The following is a 21,957-nucleotide window of genomic DNA, read 5'->3' on the forward strand; positions in this document are numbered from 1 at the left end:
GTGAGAGGCCCGTGTACCGCAAAAAAAAAGATTTATTTTTAACGGAGGGAAATAATTTTCTCTGACCATTTCAAACAAAAGGATGTTTATTTAATTTTTCTTAAGTTTTCAGACTTCCATGTTTCATTTGTATTCTGATAGGATCCTTCACAGGCCCGTCCGTACCTGATGGCCCGGATCATCTACTCAATATTTAAAAAGGCAAAAAATAGACAATTTTCTATCCTGTTTTATGCAGTTATTTGAAATTTCTATATACTGCTATGTATTTTTAGAGAACACATGTTAATGTACTACATCTTTAACAAGAGCAAAGCATTAAATTTTAATGATGTTACAGTATCATTCTAGCAAGGCCCTAAATCTTTCAAATTCTGAAGTTTACTTTTTCCATTTTAAAAATAACATATGAGTCATTTTGAAAAAAAGTTTCTTCATTTCTTAGGCATGGTTACTCATACAGAATCACACTTTAATAACTAAAGTCAAAATGTGCATGGAATATCTATAATCCAGCTGTTTCTGTGCTGGGCTTATGCACATATTCAAACCAACATACTGTGAGATGTTGAATGATATACTCAGGTTTTTTTAAAACCCTTTAGAATAGGGTAGATGTTTTCAAATGCTTCATAGATCTCAGAACGTTCTTTGGCACCTGTAAAGAAATACAAGTTTACATAATCTTTAAAAACAATACTAAAATTTTCTTAAGACTAAAACTTCATTGTCATCTCCAGTTACTTTTAATACAATAACATCTCTTTAGGTGTACCTGAGAAGTGACATTTATTCCTGGTAAAGACAAAAGAATTTGGTGACCACAGCTACATTCCCACAAACACATACCCTAGAGCAGAGTTCTCCAGTATCAGTATGTCTTTAGCCTCCTAGGGCATAGTATGAAATAGGGAATGTTATCTCTCAGTGTGTTATGAACGTGACCACAGAACACGACCTTCATCAGCACCTGTGGGCACTTAGCTACCAGCAAAAGGAACTTCCTTTCATCTACTCATGTCTAGTTAACATGCTGATTCCCTAATACTGACTGAGACAAACTATTCTAAAGTTTTAAATTTCAGTATATGGGAAGGGATTATTAGAGGGGAAAACTGTACCGTTGTTACCCTTAAAGTTTCAAGAGCTCTTTAATTATAACTGCTCTAGGAGTTAAAATGGATAAAAACGTGAATTAGACAGTCCCCACCCTTGAAAGAGATTATCAGTCAGCCCTACTCATATCTCTCACCACCAACCACCATTACTAACTTTCCCCTTTCAAAGCTATGCAGGCACATTATGCTAAGGGTTAAGGACTGGTGGTATTTATGTTTATGTGGAACTGTCAGCTAATCGGGAAACTATTATCTGATATTATTGGGCAGGAGGCAAGATTAATGAAAATATAAAAACTATTAGCATGAAGAAAAATGGAGGTAGTTTAAGTTGGTAAAGACTCGTTCTTGAGAACTATAAACAAGGAGGAAGGCTCAGTGAGAGAGCAGGAATAACCTGTGAGAAGTGGTTATCTGGTTTAAGGAAGGGACTAGTGAGAGGGAGTTACCAAAACGAGAATCACCAGATTTGAGAAGCAGGTAGAAATCAGGATTCAGAATCCAGGATGAGCTATAATAATTTAAAAAATGGAAAATAGCAAGTGTTGGCAAAGAGACTGAGAAATTGGAACCCTCATACATTGCTGGTGGGAACTTAAAATGGTTCAGCTACTATGGAAAACAGTTTGGCAATTCCTCAAAAATGTTAAAATAAGAATTACCATGTGACCCAGCAATTTCACTCCTGGGTATCTGGGTATATACCCCCCCAGATTGAAAACAAGTACTCAAATAACAGGCATGTAGATGCATATTCATTGCCGCACTATTCATAATAGCCCCAAAGTGGAAACAACCCAGTGTCTACCAACAGATGAATGTATAAATGAATTATGGTAGATACATACAATGTAATATTATACTGCCATAAAAAGGAATCAAGCACTGAACATACTGCAATTGGATGAACCTCAAAAACATTATGCTAAGTGAAAGAAGCCAAACATGAAAGGTCACATATTGTATGATTCTGTTTATATGAAGTCTCCAGAATAGGTAAATTCACAGAGACAGAATGAAGACCGGTGATTGCCAGGGGCTAGGGTGAGGGAGAAATGGGGAAAAACTGCCTAATGATATGGGACTTTATTTTGGAGTAATGGAAACGTTTTGGCACTAGATGCGGTGGTTGCACAACATTCTGAATGAACTAAATGCCCCTCAATTGTTCATTTTAAAATGGTTAAATTTGTGCTATTTGAATTTCACCTCAATAAATTAAAAAAATTTTAAGAATCAAAAATGAAGTACTTATAAGCCTAAAACCGGGGGGTGGGATAGGTAAGGGCAAAAAGTTACTTATTCATTGCCTAAGAATTTACTCTCTGAGTCTCCACCCTCAAAGATGTGGGGTGGGGAGGAAGGTGAATTATTGACATGGTTAACAGAAACTCTGTACCTCTGAGGTAGGAAAAATCCCTTAAGCCTCAGCAAATTTTAATTATAGCACTAAAATTTTAGTTTCTAAAGAGATTGGTTTTGTAGAAACCAAAAAGTGAGTTGGGGAAGCAGTTAAGTAAAACACTACTATAAAAAGATTCTCTGCCTCTGGTTTGATGGACTTTTTCAGCTTCTGGATACATTTGAACACAACAGCTTTAATTGGGAGACAGTGAAGTATAATAAGTATAGCAAACACACACACACATTCACCCAATGCCTCCCTCCCCTAAACTAAGGTTCTTTTTATATTTAATTGAGTAACAGAGTATCTAGGTCCAGCATTTTGGGTAACCATGTACTTCGGGATTTTTTCATAACACTTAAAAAAAATCATACCTAAGAGCATTACATTCAAGCCCAAAAGAGTATAATGTTCTGGCATCCCCTAGAGAGTAGAAAACACCCATCACCCAAGAGGGAATGGACGTTGAGAGTGATCATTATTTTATATCATAGAAAAACAACTTTAGACACAAAAGGGCTTTAGGGAAATTATCTAGTACAATTTTTTTATTTCCTGTGTGGGAAAACGAGGCCCAAGGAGTTGAAGTTCCCCTGAATCATGAGTATCAGCTATGAGGGAAGACCTCATGTATCCAGTGTTCCTTCCTTTACACCAAAAGTCATCAAATAAACATTGCCAGGAATTGTAAATCCCAATGAGGGGATTCGGTCAATTTAGTGAAATATTTCCTCACTGAAGTATTGGCATAAAAATTTTGAGGAAACCTAAATTGTCCCCATAGTCCTATTAATAATCAATCTATAATCAAACATCCCAATTTGTAGCACCAGACTCTGATTATACATATGACTCTTGTCTTTTAAGCAAAACCTACCAGTCCTTTCCTTCAAGTAATGATGACCACCACTTTGGGGGATAAACACCATTCCTAACTGTGGCAAGTGAGGTAGAAATTCTGTGGCTGGTGCATTGGAGAAAGGACTGGCTTGAGATCAAACCATATGGGCTCAAATGCAAGGTCTACAACTAACTAGGTTTGAAATCACAGGCAGGTTGCTTAACTTCTGAGTTTCCATTTCCTTACCTATAAATAAGGACAACAGCCTTCTCATAGGGTTACTATAAGGGTTACATGAGCAAGTTTTTGCAAAAAGTCCTTTGCAAACCATAACATTTAACAAGATTTAAGCCATTATTATTGTCCTAGAAGAATGTACTTCAGGATTAGGGATGCTGGGATGGCTGGCCCACGAACACATGGCTTATTATTTGGTTCTGTGAGAACCAGTATCACGTAATTTGTCTTCTTCACCAGGGCAGGATTTTTGCCAGATGAGGGGTATGTTATATTTGCTTTGGCATCCTCAGCACCTAAAACAGTAATAACTACCTGGTAGGCACCCAAAGTTTCTTAAATACCTATCACCTGTCGATACGGTTTGTAAGCTCATCCCTACCCCTTAGCCAGCCCAAATATGACTTTCCAATACTACTTGGATTTTACAATACTATTCTTATACCAAGTCACAACTACACATCTTAGTTTTCCAAGTGATAGCATACGTGTGTGCATGAAAGTGAAAATCTTACAAATTGCAAAAAACCTCAGCATTTAATCACTCAAGGTATACATTTTACAGTATATACTAAGTCACTATTAGTGGTGAATCCCCAGTAATGATTGACGGGGATATCCTGTTCTGTCTCTGGCCCACTCACTATTAAGTCTTGCCATTTTTATGCGGCCCTCTGACCTACTCATTTCCAAGAACCACTGACATCTAACTGATTGACAGTGACCCTTGGTAACAAAGACCCAGCTTCTTCGTCCTTTATGCTGGAAGGAAGTAAGTGTGTGAAGTATTTTTCTAAAGCCTCTTTAAACTTCCTATTCCTATCATCTGGGCAAGGCATGAGAGCAAAATTTCATCTTTTTGAATGCTAGGGAAAAACGAAGAAGAGTGGGAGGTAACAATAGCTAACGTTTCCACCATGTTTACTGTACGCCAGGCCTCGTTCTTCTGCCTCCTCATAACACCTAGCAGGTAGCTTCTATGGGCACCCGTCTTACGTATGTGGAAATCAAGGTGGAGAACAACCTCACCCAAGGTCAACACAGCCAATAAATGGTAAAGCTTGGATTCAAACTAGACAATTGGCTTCCCGAGCTCAGCCTCTTAGCCAACACACCTGCTGCCTCTCACCACTAAGAGAGTATTTATCATTCTTTAGCTGACAAGGAGGATTAGGAGGAAGGGGGCCCAAAAGACCACACAGGTGTTTTCACAGACATCTAAAGAGCTGGGGGATGGTGAGTACAAGAAGATGGTGGGCTCTGAAGCCAGGCACGTGCAGCATGTATAGCTGTTGACATTGTTAAGGTTACTTGACCTCTCCATTGTCCTCATTTTACAGGTGAGGAGACTGAGACATTAAGTACAGCCTCACAGAGTTAACCAGAACCCACATAAAAGCCCTTACTTATCATAGTGCCTGGCACGAGTGCCCAACATATCTTAACTCTATTACGTCTCATCTTAGAAGTGAAAGTTGACGTATTTGCTGTTCATTGTATATTGTTGCAGCAGATCCTAGCTATACTATTCATTTTACCATGGTATGAGAAAAAGCATTGGTCCTAAATGTCACATTAGCCATAGAAAAGCAGCACAGACCTGGAAAAGCAGTGTTAAGCTTGACCCAGGTCCCTTTGCTGTTTGCTGTCTGGGACCATGACAAAGTAGGATAGCAGAGCCTCAGCTCACTTAACCATTCATTCAGATGTAGCCTTAGACACGGTGGCTGCAGCTTTGGCACCTCAAGGGAACAAGACAATTTTACAAGGATAAATTATTTTCAAAGACCCTGCAAACGGCATGTGATACAAAAGTTTCAAATTGCCACCCATTTGTTCTATGTGCATTGGTGTTCTACAGCTCCTACCTAGGGGAGAGCTGGGATCCACTATTTAATACAGTGAAATTCAAAGTGTGTTTGTAATTTCAATACTCTAACACTTTCTAGGCAAAAGTTACTTACCCTTGTTGGGACCTTGATTTTAAAACAGCTCTGCAGAGTCTTGCCATGTTGGACTAGACCATGGGAGCCTCTAGGACTCCACTGGATGCTCTACACGACCATCCCCAGCTGAAGTTCTAGAGTCAAGGCCAAAAGGAGGCCTCTTTGGTACCTTTCCCCACATGTACACCCAAAACTGGGTCCTTGAGTTTTTAACCCACTTGCAGGTGGAAAAAGTCTAGGTAAGTAAGGATAAGGAATAAGGAGCATTTGTCTCTAGGTTTGAAGCAAAAGCAACCTAAGCCATGTTGTTCCAGGTAAAGTACTTTAAGACAATATGGCATAAACAGGGGAAAAAATCTCAACAGATGGTAATTACCCATATTTCAGTAGTAAGACATTGGCTAGCTTTTACTTCACAATACGTATAAGCAGAAATTTGGATTTCAATCAATACATCTCTTTCCGCCTCTCAACAAAAGTGATGAGCTATGTCTTACAAGACTGAAGAAATTTAGCTTTGCCTGTTGTTTGGGCTGAACGCATTAACAAATTTTAAGAGAAGTATACTGTATGTTCTTCAGGACTGTGTGTTGACCATCCTTTACTTGTGTGATTTGAAACTTCTAGCAAATGTGCACATGAAAGTTTTTTTTCCTTTTAATTTGGGGTAAGAAAGTTGGTCTGAATTAAGAATATTTAAAGAAACTTGTTCTGGTGTACCTGTAATAGGAACTTAGCCTGTACCTGGCAATTTGCACTTTTAATAAGACAGTTCATAATAATACATAGCACATAGATGAAAGCATCCTTCCAAAGGTCTTGAAGTTTATTCCCTTGAGTAGGGCCTATATTTGCCTCCAATATCTATTCTATTCCATTTACTTTGCAGACTTCTTCCCCTTCCTTCAGAACGTATAGAGGGAAACTTTATGTCAGTCACTAGGAGGTCTTAATTATTCCACACACTATATTGGTGACATCTGAGGAACTGCAGCTTTGCTGTATTCAAAAGGCTCTTGAATTCCGAACAGGCTTTCCCCACTTTGAAGACACATTAGTTACTTTTCAGAGAAAAGAAAACTATAAAACTTACTGAGCGTTCTAAAAGAAGACTTAACAACAGATACTCCATGTTTTTGGATGCTGAGTAATAGAAAGTTTCTCAAATTAATTCAGCTAATGTAGAAATCTCAATTGGTTTTAGATGGGGCAAGATGTTATAAAATTTTAAAGTTTATTTGGAAGAATAAATATTTGAGAGGAGCTAATAAAAGAGAAGTAAACTGGGGATATAAAGAGGGGAATAAAGAGGGGAAACTGGCCCTATCAGATATAGAGACCACTAGAATTAAAGCACATTTATAACCACAATATAGTATAAATATAATAGGATTATCATAGCATATTTCTGGAGCAAAGGCAGGACTGGAGAACAGACCCATATATAAAAATAAAGGTCGGGCTTCCCTGGTGGCGCACTGGTTGAGAGTCCGCCTGCCGATGCAGGGGACGCCGGTTCGTGCCCCGGTCCGGGAGGATCCCACGTGCCACGGAGCGGCTGGGCCCGTGAGCCATGGCCGCTGAGCCTGCGTGTCCGGAGCCTGTGCTCCGCAACGGGAAGGCCACAACAGTGAGAGGCCCGCGTACAGCAAAAAAAAAAAAAAAAAAAAAAAAAGGTCAAAAGGAGTCATCACAAATTAATAATGAGGAGAACATGTAGTTTTAAGATGTCTAGCTAGCTGTTTGGGGGTGGGGTATAATCAATTTGGCTCGTATCATATAAACTTGGTATTCATCCTGGTACAGGAGACTAAAATGTGGGAAAAGACAAAATAAGGCAAAAATAGTAAACTTCAGTAGAATGGTATGGAAGAGTCTCCGGGAGAAGCAGAGGAAGATGGCGGAAGAGTAAGACGAGGAGATCACCTTCCTCCCCACAGATACATCAGAAATACATCTACACGTGGAACTGCTCCTATAGAACACCTACTGAACGCTGACAGAAGACCTCAGACCTCCCCAAAGGCAAGAAACTCCCCACGTACCTGGGTAGGGCAAAAGAAAAAAGAATAAACAGAGACAAAAGGATAGGGACGGGACCTGCACCAGTGGGAGGGAGCTGTGAAGGAGGAAAGGTTTCCACACACTAGGAAGCCCCTTCTCGGGCGGGCGGAGACTGCGGGTGGCGGAGGTGGGGGGAAGCTTCAGAGCCGCGGAGGAGAGCGCAGCAACAGGGGTGCGGAGGGCAAAGCAGAGAGATTCCCGCACAGAGGATCGGTGCCGACTGGCACTCACCAGCCTGAGAGGCTTGTCTGCTCACCCGTCGGGGCGGGCGGGGTCCGGGAGCTGAGGCTCGGGCTTCGGTCGGATCCCAGGGAGAGGACTGGGGTTGGCGGCGTGAACACAGCCTGAAGGGGGCTAGTGTGCCACGGCTGCAGGCTCGCCCCACACTCCGTACCCCTCCCTCCCCTCCCCTGGCCTGAGTGAGCCACAGCCCCTGAATCAGCTGCTCCTTTAACCCCGTCCTGTCTGAGCGGAAGAACAGACGCCCTTAGGCGACCTACACGCAGAGGCGGGGCCAAATCCAAAGCTGAGACCCTGGAGCTGTGAGAATAAAGAAGAGGAAGGGAAATCTCTCCCAGCAGCCTCAGGAGCAGCGGATTAAAGCTCCACAATCAACTTGATGTACCTTGCATCTGTGGAATACCTGAATACACAACGAATCGTCCCAAATTGAGGAGGTGGACTTTGGGAGCAAGATATATTATTTTCCCCCCTTTTCTTCTTTTTGTGAGTATGTATGTGTATGCTTCTGTGTGAGATTTTGTCTGTACATCTTTGCTTTCACCATTTGTCCTAGGGTTCTGTACGTCCATTTATTTTTTCTTTAAAAATTTTTTTCTTAATTATTTTTTATTTTAATAAATTTTATTTTATCTTACTTTATTTTATTTTATCCTATTTCTTTCTTTTTTTCTATTTTTTCTCCCTTTTATTCTGAGCCGTGTGGATGAAAGGCTCTTGGTGCTCCAGCCAGGCGTCAGGGCTGTGCCTTTGAGGTGGGAGAGCCAACTTCAGGGCACTGGTCCACAAGAGACCTCCCAGCTCCCCGTAATATCAAAGGGCGAAAATCTCCCAGAGATCTCCATCTCAACACCAAGACCCAGCTCCACTCAACGACCAGCAAGCTACAGTGCTGGACACCCTATGCCAAACAACTAGCAAGACAGGAACACAACCCCATCCATTAGCAGAGAGGCTGCCTAAAATCATAATAAGGCCACAGAGACCCCAAAACACACCAGCAGACGTGGACCTGCCCACCAGAAAGACAAGATCCAGCCTCATCCACCAGAACACAGGCACTAGTCCCCTCCACCAGGAAACCTACACAATCCACTGAACCAACCTTAGCCATGGGGGACAGACACCAAAAACAACGGGAACTACGAACCTGCAGCCTGCAAAAAGGAGACCCCAAACACAGTAACATAAGCAAAATGAGAAGACAGAAAAACACACAGCAGGAGAAGGAGCAAGATAAAAACCCACCAGATCTAACAAATGAAGAGGAAATAGGCAGTCTACCTGAAAAAGAATTCAGAATAATGATAGTAAAGATGATCCAAAATCTTGGAAATAGAATAGACAAAATGCAAGAAACAGTTAACAAGGACCTAGAAGAACTAAAGAGGAAACAAGCAGTGATGAACAACACAATAAATGAAATTAAAAATACTCTAGAAGGGATCAACAGCAGGATAACTGAGGCAGAAGAATGGATAGGTGACCTGGAAGATCAAATAGTGGAAATAACTACTGCAGAGCAGAATAAGGAAAAGAGTCTCAACCACTTACTTCAAGAATTTTAAAAACCTTCTTTATGTAAAAATAAGTCACCTGGAAAAAGTCACAAATAAAGTAATTACTTTCGATATTATGGTGAACTCATACAAATCCTTTGTGAAAATAAAAACAAAAATAAACAAATGGGACCTAATTAAAAGCTTCTGCACATCAAAGGAAACCATAAACAAAACGAAAAGACAACCCACAGAATGGGAGAAAATATTGCAAACAAAGCGACCGACAAGGGATTAATCTCCAAAACATACAAACAGCTCATGCAGCTCTATGTCAAAAAAAACAAACAACCCAATCAAAAAATGGGCAGAAGATCTAAACAGACATTTCTCCAAAGAACACATACAGATGGCTAAAAGCACATAAAAAGATGCTCAACATCACTAATTATCAGAGAAATGCAAATCGAAACTACAATGAAGTATCACCTCACACCGGTCAGAATGGCCATCATCAAAGTCTACAAACAATAAATGATGGAGAGGGTGTGGAGACAAGTGAGCCCTCATACACTGTTGGTGGGAATGTAAATTGGTACAACCACTATGGAGAACAGTATGGAGGTTCCTTAAACTAAAAATAGAACTACCATATGACCCAGCAATCCCACTCCTGGGCATATATCCAGAGAAAACCATAATTAAAAAAGATAATGTACCCCCCCCAATGTTCACTGCAGCACTATTTACAATAGCCAAGACATGGAAGCAACCTAAATGTCCATTGACAGATGAATGGATAAAGATGACGTAGTACAGGGCTTCCCTGGTGGCGCAGTGGTTGGGAGTCCGCCTGCTGATGCAGGGGACGCGGGTTCGTGCCCTGGTCCAGGAGGATCCCGCATGCCGCGGAGAGGCTGGGCCCGTGAGCCACGGCCAATGAGCCTGCACATCTGAAGCCTGTGCTCCGCAATGGGAGAGGCCACAGCAGTGAGAGGCCCGCGTACCGCAAAAAAAAAAAAGATGACATAGTACATAAATACAATGGAGTATTACTCAGCCATAAAAAAGAATGAAATAATGCCATTTGAAGCAACATGGATGGACCTAGAGATTATCATACTAAGTGAAGTAAGTCAGACAGAAAAGGACAAATATCATATGATAACACTCATATGTAGAATCTAATTTTACAAAAATGATACAAATGAACTTATTTACAAAACAGAAACAGACTTACAGATATCAAAAACAAACTTATGGTTACCAAAGGGGAAACGTGGGGGGTAGGGATAAATCAGGAGTTTGGGATAAACATATGCACATTACTATACATAAGATAGATAACCAACAAGGACCTATGGTATAGCACAAGGAACTCTACTCAATATTCTGTGATATCCTATATGAGAAAAGAATCTGAAAAAGAATGAATATATGTATATGTATAACTGAATCACTTTGCTGTACACCTGAAACTAACACAACATTGTAAATCAACTATACTCCAATAAATTTTTTTAATTTAAAAATTAAAACAATAAAGAAATTTTAAAAAAACTAAGTAGACAAGAAAGAAATAAGTTATGTACATACTATTTACAAAAGATAAATTGCTATTTACAGGATATGTTGAAAAGTGATCAATTTCTAGTTCTGAGTAACAGTGAGGTTAAAGCAGTGAGATCACTTTCACTTATGTAGTTAAAGTTTTCTTTTGTACATTTTTGTTTTGAATGCTGATGAGGTTCGTAAAAGACACTTAAGAAACATTGCTGGTAGGAATGTAAATATGATATAGGAGAACTGTATTGTATTGATATAACCCTTTTTAAAACAATTTAGTAATTTGTACTAAGAACCTTAAAAATGGTCCAATCCTTAAACAAAAGTTCCATTTCTGAGCAGTTACACTAATAAAATGATCCCACACAGAAAAAGAGCGAAAGTTTTGTGTCATTTATAAGCAGCAAAGAAAGAACATATAAATAGCTGACAATGGGAGAATAAGTTTGATGCAACAACATGTTAGAATGGAGGTCGGGAAACTTGGGTCTGCTGGCCAAACCTAGTCTGCTGCCTGATTTTTGTATAGCCTGTGAGCTAAGACTGATTTTTATATTTTAAATGGTTGGGGGAATAAAAAAAGAAGAAGAGGAAGAAAATTACTTGATAATGTAAATTAAACGAATTACATTAAAATCACACCTCAGAGCCTTTTCCTTTATGTGATGTCTACGGCTACTTTCACAATAAAATGACAGGGTTCAGTTGTTGTGACAGAGACTCTACTGCCCATAAAACCTAAAACATTTAGTATTTAGCCCTTTGCAGAAAAAGATTTGTTGACCCTTCCGTTGGAACACTGTTCAGCCGTTAAAAGCCTTCATTAAAAGTTTGTAACAATGAGTTAAGCTACATATGTTATAATGTTAAACGGCAGGATGTAAAGATGCATATACATATCAAAGTGACATAAAAACATGGAAAAAAGTTATATTGTTTGACTATTGGGACCAATTGATGATGCTATCTTTCTTTCTACTTTTCATTTTTTTCCAGGTATTCTAAAATACCAAGAATTGCTTTATAATAGTGCACAAAGCTATTTAAAAGGTAAAGCAAAGCACACACATAGCTACTGAATTTTATGAAAGTCAGAATCTTAGAACTTACCTGTCAACACAACTTTTCCAGATACAAAGATAAGCAACACAATTCGTGGTTTTACCATTCTGTAAATAAGGCCAGGAAACAGTTCAGGTTCATAACTGTTAAGATATAAAAGAAAAACGTTAAAAATAGCACTATTCAACTACTTTCTCATAATATTCGAGACCCAGTACGCAAAAGCAGTTTTCAAAAGCTGTTTTACCAAAAACCTTTTGACCATCTTGACAAAAGCAGTCTTGAGTGGCCTAGGTAATTTCTGTGGCAGTCAAGAACAGAATTCATTTTTGGTCATAATATTTTTCCAAGTGAAAGTCAGTTCACTTGGAAATGAAATTAAAATTAGAAATTAAGCTATAGATCAAGGTAATTTAGGACATCAGATCTAATGTTTTAAGATCTTGTTAGTTAAATGTTCTCCATCTGTCAAAAAAAGTCTATCAATAAAAATACATAACCCATTTTCCAAATTTTCCAAGTTCTACAATAATGAGCACATTTTGTATGTATTTATAAACTGCAAAAGTTAACATTTTTAGTGGATAGAACCTAAAAAAATTTCTAGACCACTGTAATTTGTCTTTGGACAGATGCTGTATAAAGAAAGAAAACTAAACCATCCCAAGTTTTAAAAATTCAGGATTTGTTCCTATACATAGTAACTCACTCATGTTTACTATTAAATGTAAGCTGGTATCTCTGAGGAACAAAGGGTGACTGGGCTAAGAACTGCTTCCCCACACTCCACCACAGAGAAGAGGAGAGATTCCTAGAAAGGCCTGAGAAGCTTACAAAAAAGAAGTCAGTAGTTAAGAAGAAGCTGATGAAATAAAACTATTCTCAAAACAATGGCTAATGGAGATATAAGAAAATGAAGAAATCTGAGAAATGGAGCACTGTATATAATACACATGAATTTTTGCACTTAAAGGGTGAATCCAGGTCTCATAGAAAAACTCCATTCCATTCTAAAATGAATAAGACCCATACCACAGCAGATGTGAAACTTCTTATTGGCACCAGCAAGATGTATCACAGTGGTGAGGCTACCTATGTGAAGGATGTGGAGGTCATTACGGGTGGACATGTCTTCCTGGGGCCTCACTCTATCTTACTGCAGAAAGCCTGTCAGGACTTCTACCCACGAACCACTTCTGGACACTGGGGACACAATGACAGTAGCTGAAGCCCTGCGAAACTTCTATGGGAACTACAAGGTTTGAGCCAAGAAAGTGAAGTCTGGGGCACAGAAGAAATGTTTCCGTCTAATCTTCCAGCCAAATCTCATGACACTAAAAGGGAAAAGAGAAAATAAAAGTCTTTGGTATGTAAATACCTGTAAACTTCCCTAGACTGGGAAAGGAAACAGACATCTAGGTCTAAGAAGCACAGAGACTTCCAAACAGGATCAACCCAAAGAGGACCACACCAAGACACACTGTAATTAAAATGGCAAGAATTGGGACTTCCCTGGTGGTCCAGTGCTTAAGAATCTGCCTTCCAGTGCAGGGGATGTGTGTTTAATCCCTGGCCAGGGAACTAAGATTCCATATGCTGTGGGGCAACTAAGCCCATGCACTGCAACTAGAGAGCCCTTGTGCCGCAACTACTGTACTCATGTGCTGCAACTACTGAGCCCATGCACTCTGGAGCCTGCATGCCACAATTAGAGAGAAGCCCACGCACCACAACAAAAGATCCCGCATGCCGCAATGAAGATCCTGTGTGCTGCAACTAAGACCTGATGCAGCCAAATGAATAAATAAATAAATATTTTTTAAATGGCAAAAATTAAAGATAAAGAGAATATTAAAAGCAGCAAGGGAAAAGCAACAAGTTACATACAAGGGAACTCCAATAAGGCTATTACAGCTGACTTTTCAGCAGAAACTCTGCAGGCCAGAAGGGAGTTGCACAATGTATTTAAAATGATTAAAGGGAAAAAGCTACAACCAAGAATACTCTACCCAGCAAGGCTGTCATTCAGATTTGATGGAGAGAGCAAAAGTTTTACAGACAAGCAAAAGCTAAGAGATGAGTACCACCAACTCAGCTTTACAAGAAATGTTAAAGGAACTGCTCTAAGTGAAAAAGAAAAGGCCACAACTAGAAATGTGAACATTACAAAAGGAAAAACACCCTGGTAAAGGCAAATATACAGTAAAGGTAGTAAACTAACCATGTACAAAGCTAGCAGGAAGGTTAAAAGACAAAAGTAGTAAAATCATCTATATCCACAATAAGTAGTTAAGGAATTCACAGAAGAAAAAGATGTAAAATATGATGTCAAAACCAGTAATCATGGAGGGGGAGAGGAGTAAAAATTCAGGGTTGTTAAAATCCATTTGAACTTAAGAGATCAACAACATAAAATAATTATGTGTGTGTGTGTGTATTGCTATATATAAACTTCATGGTAACCACAAACCAAGGATCTATAATATCAATAGATAAACACAAAAAAGAGAAAGAAATCCAAACATAACACTAGGGATAGTTATCAAATCACAAGAGAACAAAAGGAAGAAGAAACAGAAAAGACCTACAAAAACAACCCCAAAGCAATTAACAAAATGGCAATAAGAACATACTTATCAATAATTACTTTATGGGACCTAATGAAACTTAAAAGCTTTTGCACAGCAAAGGAAATCATAAACAAGACAAAAACACAACACTCAGAATGGGAAAAAATGTTTGCAAATTGAAGCAACTGACAAAGGATTAATCTCCAAAATATACAAGCAGCTCATGCAGCTCAATATCAAAAAACAAACAACCCAATCCAAAAATGGGCAGAAGACCTAAATAGACATTTCTCCAAAGAAGATATACAGATTGCCAACAAACACATGAAAGGATGCGCAACATCACTAATCATTAGAGAAATGCAAATCAAAACTACAATGAGGACTTCCCTGGTGGCGCAGTGGTTGGGAGTCTGCCTGCTAATGCAGGGGACACAGGTTCGAGCCCTGGTCTGGGAGGATCCCACATGCCACGGAGCGGCTACACCCGTGAGCCACAACTACTGAGCCTGCGCGTCTGGAGCCTGTGCTCCGCAACAAGAGAGGCCGCGATAGTGAGAGGCCTGCGCACCGTGATGAAGAGTGGCCCCCGCTTGCCACAACTAGAGAAAGCCCTCGCACAGAAATGAAGACCCAACACAGCAAAAATAAATAAATTAATTAAACTCCTACCCCCAACATTAAAAAAAAAAAAAAAACCAACATCACTGCAGGTAAAACTCTGAACTTAAAAAAAAAAAAAAAAAACTACGGTATCACCTCACACCAGTCAGAATGGCCATCATCAAAAAAATCAACAAACAATAAATGCTGGAGAGGGTATGGAGAAAAGGGAACCCTCTTGCACTGTTGGAGGGAATGTAAATTGATACAGCCACTATGGAGAACAGTATGGAGGTTCCTTAAAAAACTAAAAGTAGAACTACCATAGGACCCAGCAATCCCATTACTGGGCATATACCCTGAGAAGACTATAATTCAAAAAGAGTCATGTACCACAATGTTCATTGCAGTTCTGTTTACAATAGCCAGGACATGGAAGCAACCTAAGTGTCTAGCAACAGATGAATGGATAAAGAAGATGTGGCACATATATACAATGGAATATTACTCAGCCATAAAAAGAAACGAGATTGAGTTATTAGTAGTGAGGTGGATGGACCTAGAGTCTGTCATACAGAGTGAAGTAAGTCAGAAAGAGAAAAACGAATACTGTATGGTAACACATATATATGGAATCTAAGAAAAAAAATGGTTCTGAAGAACCTAGGGGCAGGACAGGAATAAAGATGCAGACGTAGAGAATGGACTTGAGGACACGGGGAGGGGGCAGGGTAAGGTGGGACAAAGTGAGAGAGTGGCACGGACATACATACACTACCAAATGTAAAACCGATAGCTAGTGGGAAACAGCCGTGTAGCACAGGGAGATCAGCTCTGTGCTCTGTGACCACCTGGAGGGGTGGGATAGGGAGGATGGGAGGGAAATGCAAGAGGGAGGAGCTATGGGGATATATGTATATGTATGGCTGATTCACTTTGTTTTAAAGCAGAAACTAACACACCACTGTAGAGCAATTATACTCCAATAAAGATGTTAAAAATAATAATAATAACAATAATACTTTAAATGTAAATGGACTAAATGCTCCAATCAAAAGACACAGAGTTGCTGGACTTCCCTGGTGGTGCAGTGGTTAAGAATCCACCTGCCAACGCAGGGGACACAGGTTCAAGCCCTGGTCTGGTAAGATCCCACATGCCGCGGAGCAACTAAGCCTGTGTTCCACAACTACTGAGCCTGTGCTCTACAGCCCATGAGCCACAACTACTGAGCCTGCGTGTCACAACTACTGAAGCCCACGCAACTAGAGCCCATGCTCTGCAACAAGAGAAGCCACTGCAGTGAGAAGCCTGCACACCGCAACGAAGGGTAGCCCCCACTCACCGCAACTAGAGAAAGCCTGCGGGCAGCAACGAAGACCCAACACAGCCAAAAATAAAATAATAAATAAAATAAATAAACTTGTTTAAAAAAAAAGACACAGAGTTGCTAAATGGATACAAAAACAAGACGTATATATGCTGCCTACAAAAGACTCACTTCAGATCTAGAGACACATACAGACTGAAAGTGAGGGATGGAAAAAATATTCTATACAAATGGAAATCAAAAGAAAGCTAGAGTAGCAATTGTTATACCATACAAAATAGACTTTAACACAAAGACTGTTACAAGAGACAAAGAAGGGCATTACATAATGATCAAGGGATCAATCCAAGAAAAAGATATAACAACTGTAAAAATATATACACCCAACATAGGATCACCTAAATACATAAAGCAAATACTAACAGACAAAAAGGGAGAAATCAACAGTAACACAATAACAGTAGGGGACTTCAACACCCCACTTACATCAATAGGTAGATCATCAAGACAGAAAATCAATAAGGAAACACTGGCCTTAAATGACCCATTAGATCAAATGGACTTAATAGATATATATAGAACATTCCATCCAAAAGCAGGATACACATTATTTTCAAGTGGACATGGAACATTCTCCAGGATAGATTACATGCTAGGCCACAAAAGAAACCTTGGTAAATCTTTAAAAACTGAAATCATATCAAACATGTTTTCTGACCACAATGCTATCAGACCAGAAATTACAAGGAAAAAACTGCCCAAAACACAAACATTTGGAGGCTAAACAACATGCTACTAATCAACCAATGATCACTGAATCAAATGGATCAAAGAAGAAATTTTTTTAAATACCTAAAGATAAATAAAAATACAATGATCCAAAATCTATAGGATGCAGCAAAAGCAGTTCTAAGAGGGAAGTTTATAGCAATACAAGCCTACCTCAGGAAACAAGAAAGATCTCAAAACAACCTAACCTCACACCTAAAGGAACTAGAAAAAGAACAAATAAAACCCAAAGTTAGAAAATTCCCTGGTGGTCCAGTGGTTAGGAATCCATGCTTTCACTGCCAAGGGCCCAGGTTCAATCCCTGGTCAGAGAACTGAGATCCCACAAGCCATGCAGCACAGCCAAAAAACAAAACAAAAAACAAAAATACCCCCAAAACAAAAAATACAAAAAAACCCCCCAAAACAAAAAAATCCCCAACAAACAAACAAAAAACCTGAAGTTAGTAGAAGAAAAGAAATCATAAAGATTAGAGCAGAAATAAATGAAATAGAGACTAAAAAAACAGTAGAAAAGATCAATGAAACTAAGAGCTGGTTCTTTGAAAGGTTAAACAAAATTGATAAAACTTTAGTCAGACTCATCAAGAAAAAAAGAGAGGTGCCCATATCAATAAAATCAGAAATGAAAAAGAAGTTACAACTGATACCACAGAAATGCAAAGGATCATAAGAGATTACTATGAACAACTATATGCAAATAAAATGGACAACCTAGAATAAATGGACAAATGGACAAATTCCTAGAAATGTATAGTCTCAAGACTGAATCTAGAAAACATGAACAGATGCATTACCAATAATGAAATTGAATGAGTCATTAAAAAACTCCCTAAGGGCTTCCCTGGTGGCGCAGTGGTTGACAGTCCGCCTGCCAATGCGGGGGACGCGGGTTCGTGCCCCGGTCCGGGAAGATCCCACATGCTGCGGAGCAGCTGGGCCCGTGAGCCATGGCTGCTGAGCCTGCACGTCTGGGGCCTGTGCTCCACAACAGGAGAGGCCACAACAGTGAGAGACCCGCGTACCACAAAAACAAAAAAAACTCCCTAAAAACAAGTCCAGAACCAGATGGCTTCACAGGTGAATACTACCAAACATTTAGAGAAGAGTTAACACCTATCCTTTTCAAACTATTACAAAAAACTGCAGAGGAAAGAACACTTTCAAACTCATTCTACAAGACCAGCAACACCCTGATGCTAAAACCAGACAAAGATATCATCACATACACACACACACACACACACACACAACAGAAAAATATCACTGACAAATATGGATGCAAAAATCTTCAACAAAACATTAGCAAACCAAATTCAACAATACATTAACAGGATAATACACCATGATCAAGTGGGATTTATTCCAGAATGCAAGGATGATTCGATGTCTGCTAATCAATCAACGTGATAACCACATTAAAGAATGAAAGAATAAAAATGAAAGAATTAAAGAATAAAAATCATATGATTATCTCAATTATGCAGAAAAAGTTTTTGACAAAATTCAATATCCATTAATGACAGAAACTCTCCACAAAGTGGGTAGAGAGGGAACATACCTTAACATAATATGTTAACAATGTATCATAAGCCCACATCTAACATCACATTCAACAATGAAAAGCTGAAAGCATTTCCTCTAAGATCAGGAACAAGACAAGGATGTCCCTTCTTGCCACTTTTATTCAACATAGTATTAGAAGTTTTAGCCACAGTAATCAGATGAGAAAAATAAATAAAAGGAATCCAAATTGGAAAGGAAGAAGTAAAACTGTCACTGTTTGCAGGTGACATGATACTATACACAGAAAATCCTCAAGCCACCACCAAAAACCACTGGAGCTCATCAATGAATTCAGTAAAGTTTCAGGATGAAAAATTAACATACAGAAATTTATTGCATTTCTATACACTAACAATGAACTATTAGAAAGAGAAATTAAGAAAACAATCCCATTTACCATTGCATCAAAAAGAATAAAATATTGGGACTTCCCTGGCTGTCCAGTGGTTAAAGCTCCATGCTTCCAATGTAGGGGGCGTGGTTTTGATCCCTCGTTGGGGAACTAAGATCCCACATACCATGTGGTGTGGGAAAAAAAAAAGAATAAAATACCTAAGAGTAAATCTAATAAAGGAGGTAAAAGGCCTGTAGTTGGAAAACTATAAGACACTGATGAAAGAAATTGAAGATGACACAAACAGATGGAATGATACCATGTGTTCTTGGACTGGAAGAACTAGTATTGTTACAATGACCAAACCACTGAAATAAATCTACAGATTCAGTGCAATCTCTATCAAAATACCAATGGCATTTTTCACAGAACTAGAACAAATAATTCTAAAATTTATATGGAAATACACAAGACTCCGAATAGCCAAAGCAATCTTGAGAAAGGAGAACAGAGCTGGAGGTATCACACTGTCTTCAGACTATACTGCAAAGCTACAGTCCTCAAAACAGTATGGTACTGGCACAAAAACAGAAATATAGATTAATGGAACAGGATAGAAAGCCCAGAAATAAACCCATGCGCTTATGGTCAATCAATCTGCAACAAAGGAGGCAAGAATATACAATGGGGAAAAGACTGTCTCTTCAACAAGTTGTGCCGGGAAAACAGAAAACTACATGTAAAGAATGAAATTAGAACGTTCCCTAACACTATATACAAAAATAAACTCAAAGGGGATTAAAGATCTAAATGTAAGACTGGAAACTGTAAAACTCCAGAAGAAAACATAAGTGGAACACTCTGAGATAAATTATAGCAATATTTATTTTGGATCTGTCTCCTAAGATGAAGGAAACAAAAGCAGAAATAAATGGGACCTAATTAAATTTAAAAGTTTTTGCACAGCAAAGGTAACCATTGACAAAACAAAAAGACAACCTACTGAATGGGAGAAAATATTTGCAAATGATATGACTGATAAGGGGTTAATGTCCAAAATATATAAATAGCTCATACAAATCAATATCAAAAAACAAACAACCCAGTTAAAAAATGGACAGAAGGGGCTTCCCTGGTGGTGCAGTGGTTGAGAGTCCACCTGCCGATGCAGGGGACACGGGTTCATGCCCCAGTCCGGGAAGATCCCACATGCCACGGGACAGCTGGGCCCGTGAGCCATGGCTGCTGAGCCTCTGCGTCCAGAGCCTGTGCTCCGCAATGGGAGAGGCCACAACAGTGAGAGGCCCGTGTACCGCAAAAAAAAAAAAAAAGGACAGAAGACCCGAATAGAAATTTTTCCAAAGAAGACATGCAGATGGCCAACCAGCACATGAAAAGATGCTCAACATCACTAATCGTCAGAGAAATGCAAATCAAAACTACAATGAGATTATCACCTCACACCAAAATGCCTATCATCCAAAAGTCTATAAATAACAACTGTTGGTGAGGTTGTGGTGAAAAGGGAACCCTTGTACACTGTTGGTGGGAATGGAAATTGGTGCAGCCACTGTGGAAAACAATATGAAAGTTCCTCAAAAAAACTAAAAATAGAACTACCATATAATTCAGCAATTCCACTCCTGGTTATACATCCAAAGATGAAAACATTAATTCAAAAAGATATATGCACCCCAAAGTTCACAGCAGCTTTACAATAGCCAAGATATGAAAGCAACCTAAGTGTCCCTCAACAGATGAATGGATAAAGAAGATGTGATATATGTACATAGCAGAATACAACTCAGCCATAAAAAAGAATGAAATTTTGCCATTTGCAACAACATGGATGGACTTGGAGGGTATTATGCTAAGTGAAATAAGTCAGAGAAAGACATATGCTGTATGATAACACATATGTGGAATGTAAAAAATACAACAAACTAGTGAATATAACAAAAAAGAAACAGAATCACAGATACAAAGAACAAACTATTGGTTACCAGTGGGGAGAGAGAAAGGGTGAGGGGCAAGATAGAGGCAGGGGATTAAGAGGTACAAACTACTATGTATAAAAGAAATAAGCTACAGGGATATATTACACAGTACAGGAAATATAGCCAAAATTTTATAAGAACATTAAATGTATAATCTATAAAATTTTGAATCACTATGTTGTACACCTGCAACATATAATATTGTAAATCAACTATACCTCAATAAAAAATAAATACATACATACATTAAGAAAAAGTCTTTGGTATGTAAATCATGGTGAACTGCTTTTGCCTTTCAGAACCATGGTTTTAAGGTACCAGCATGATGAACTCTCAATCAGAGACTTACTTCATTTTATTTACTCTCTATCTCATTTCAAAAGAAGGTTGAGGCAAAAAAAAAAAAAAAGAGGTTTTGCTTACAGATGGAGAACATTTCATGAACATCAAGAACAACAAACAGCTGCCAACCTCTTGGGCCAACCCAACTGTTCAAGTCTCAGTTTAAATGTCATTTCCCTTAAGAAGTCTTCCTTGACCTTAACAGCCCCCCATTACATTAATTATCCTGATTGATGGTACCAAAACACGCCAAGGGGTGTTCACCTCCATAGTCACACCTTCATAGTTACATTTCATTATTGTCTTTGGTTTCTGTTTTCCCTTTTAGACTGTGGTTCCATAAGGCCAAGGGACCATGGCTGTACTGATTGTCACTGTCACCATAGCATCTGCTACACAGATTTCACTCATTTAAGAAATATTTAAGGGGGCTTCCCTGGTGGCGCAG

The 21,957-nt window shown here is 39.0% G+C and overlaps 1 protein-coding gene across 1 annotated transcript in view; it reads right to left on the reverse strand.

The window, feature by feature from the left end:
* Positions 1-581: 581 nt before the first annotated feature.
* Positions 582-21,957, reverse strand: part of TBPL2 (TATA-box binding protein like 2) — a gene marked incomplete at both ends in the record, with an annotated part of 33,208 nt that continues 11,832 nt past the window's right edge. Inside the window, 2 exons of the mRNA XM_081228857.1 lie at positions 582-658; positions 12,027-12,121. Coding sequence (XP_081084983.1) covers positions 582-658; positions 12,027-12,121 — 172 coding nt within the window. The remainder of the gene's footprint in view (positions 659-12,026; positions 12,122-21,957) is intronic.

Source organism: Mesoplodon bidens (genome assembly GCF_964165515.1).
Source record: "Mesoplodon bidens genome assembly, chromosome: 3".
NCBI lineage: Eukaryota > Metazoa > Chordata > Mammalia > Artiodactyla > Ziphiidae > Mesoplodon > Mesoplodon bidens.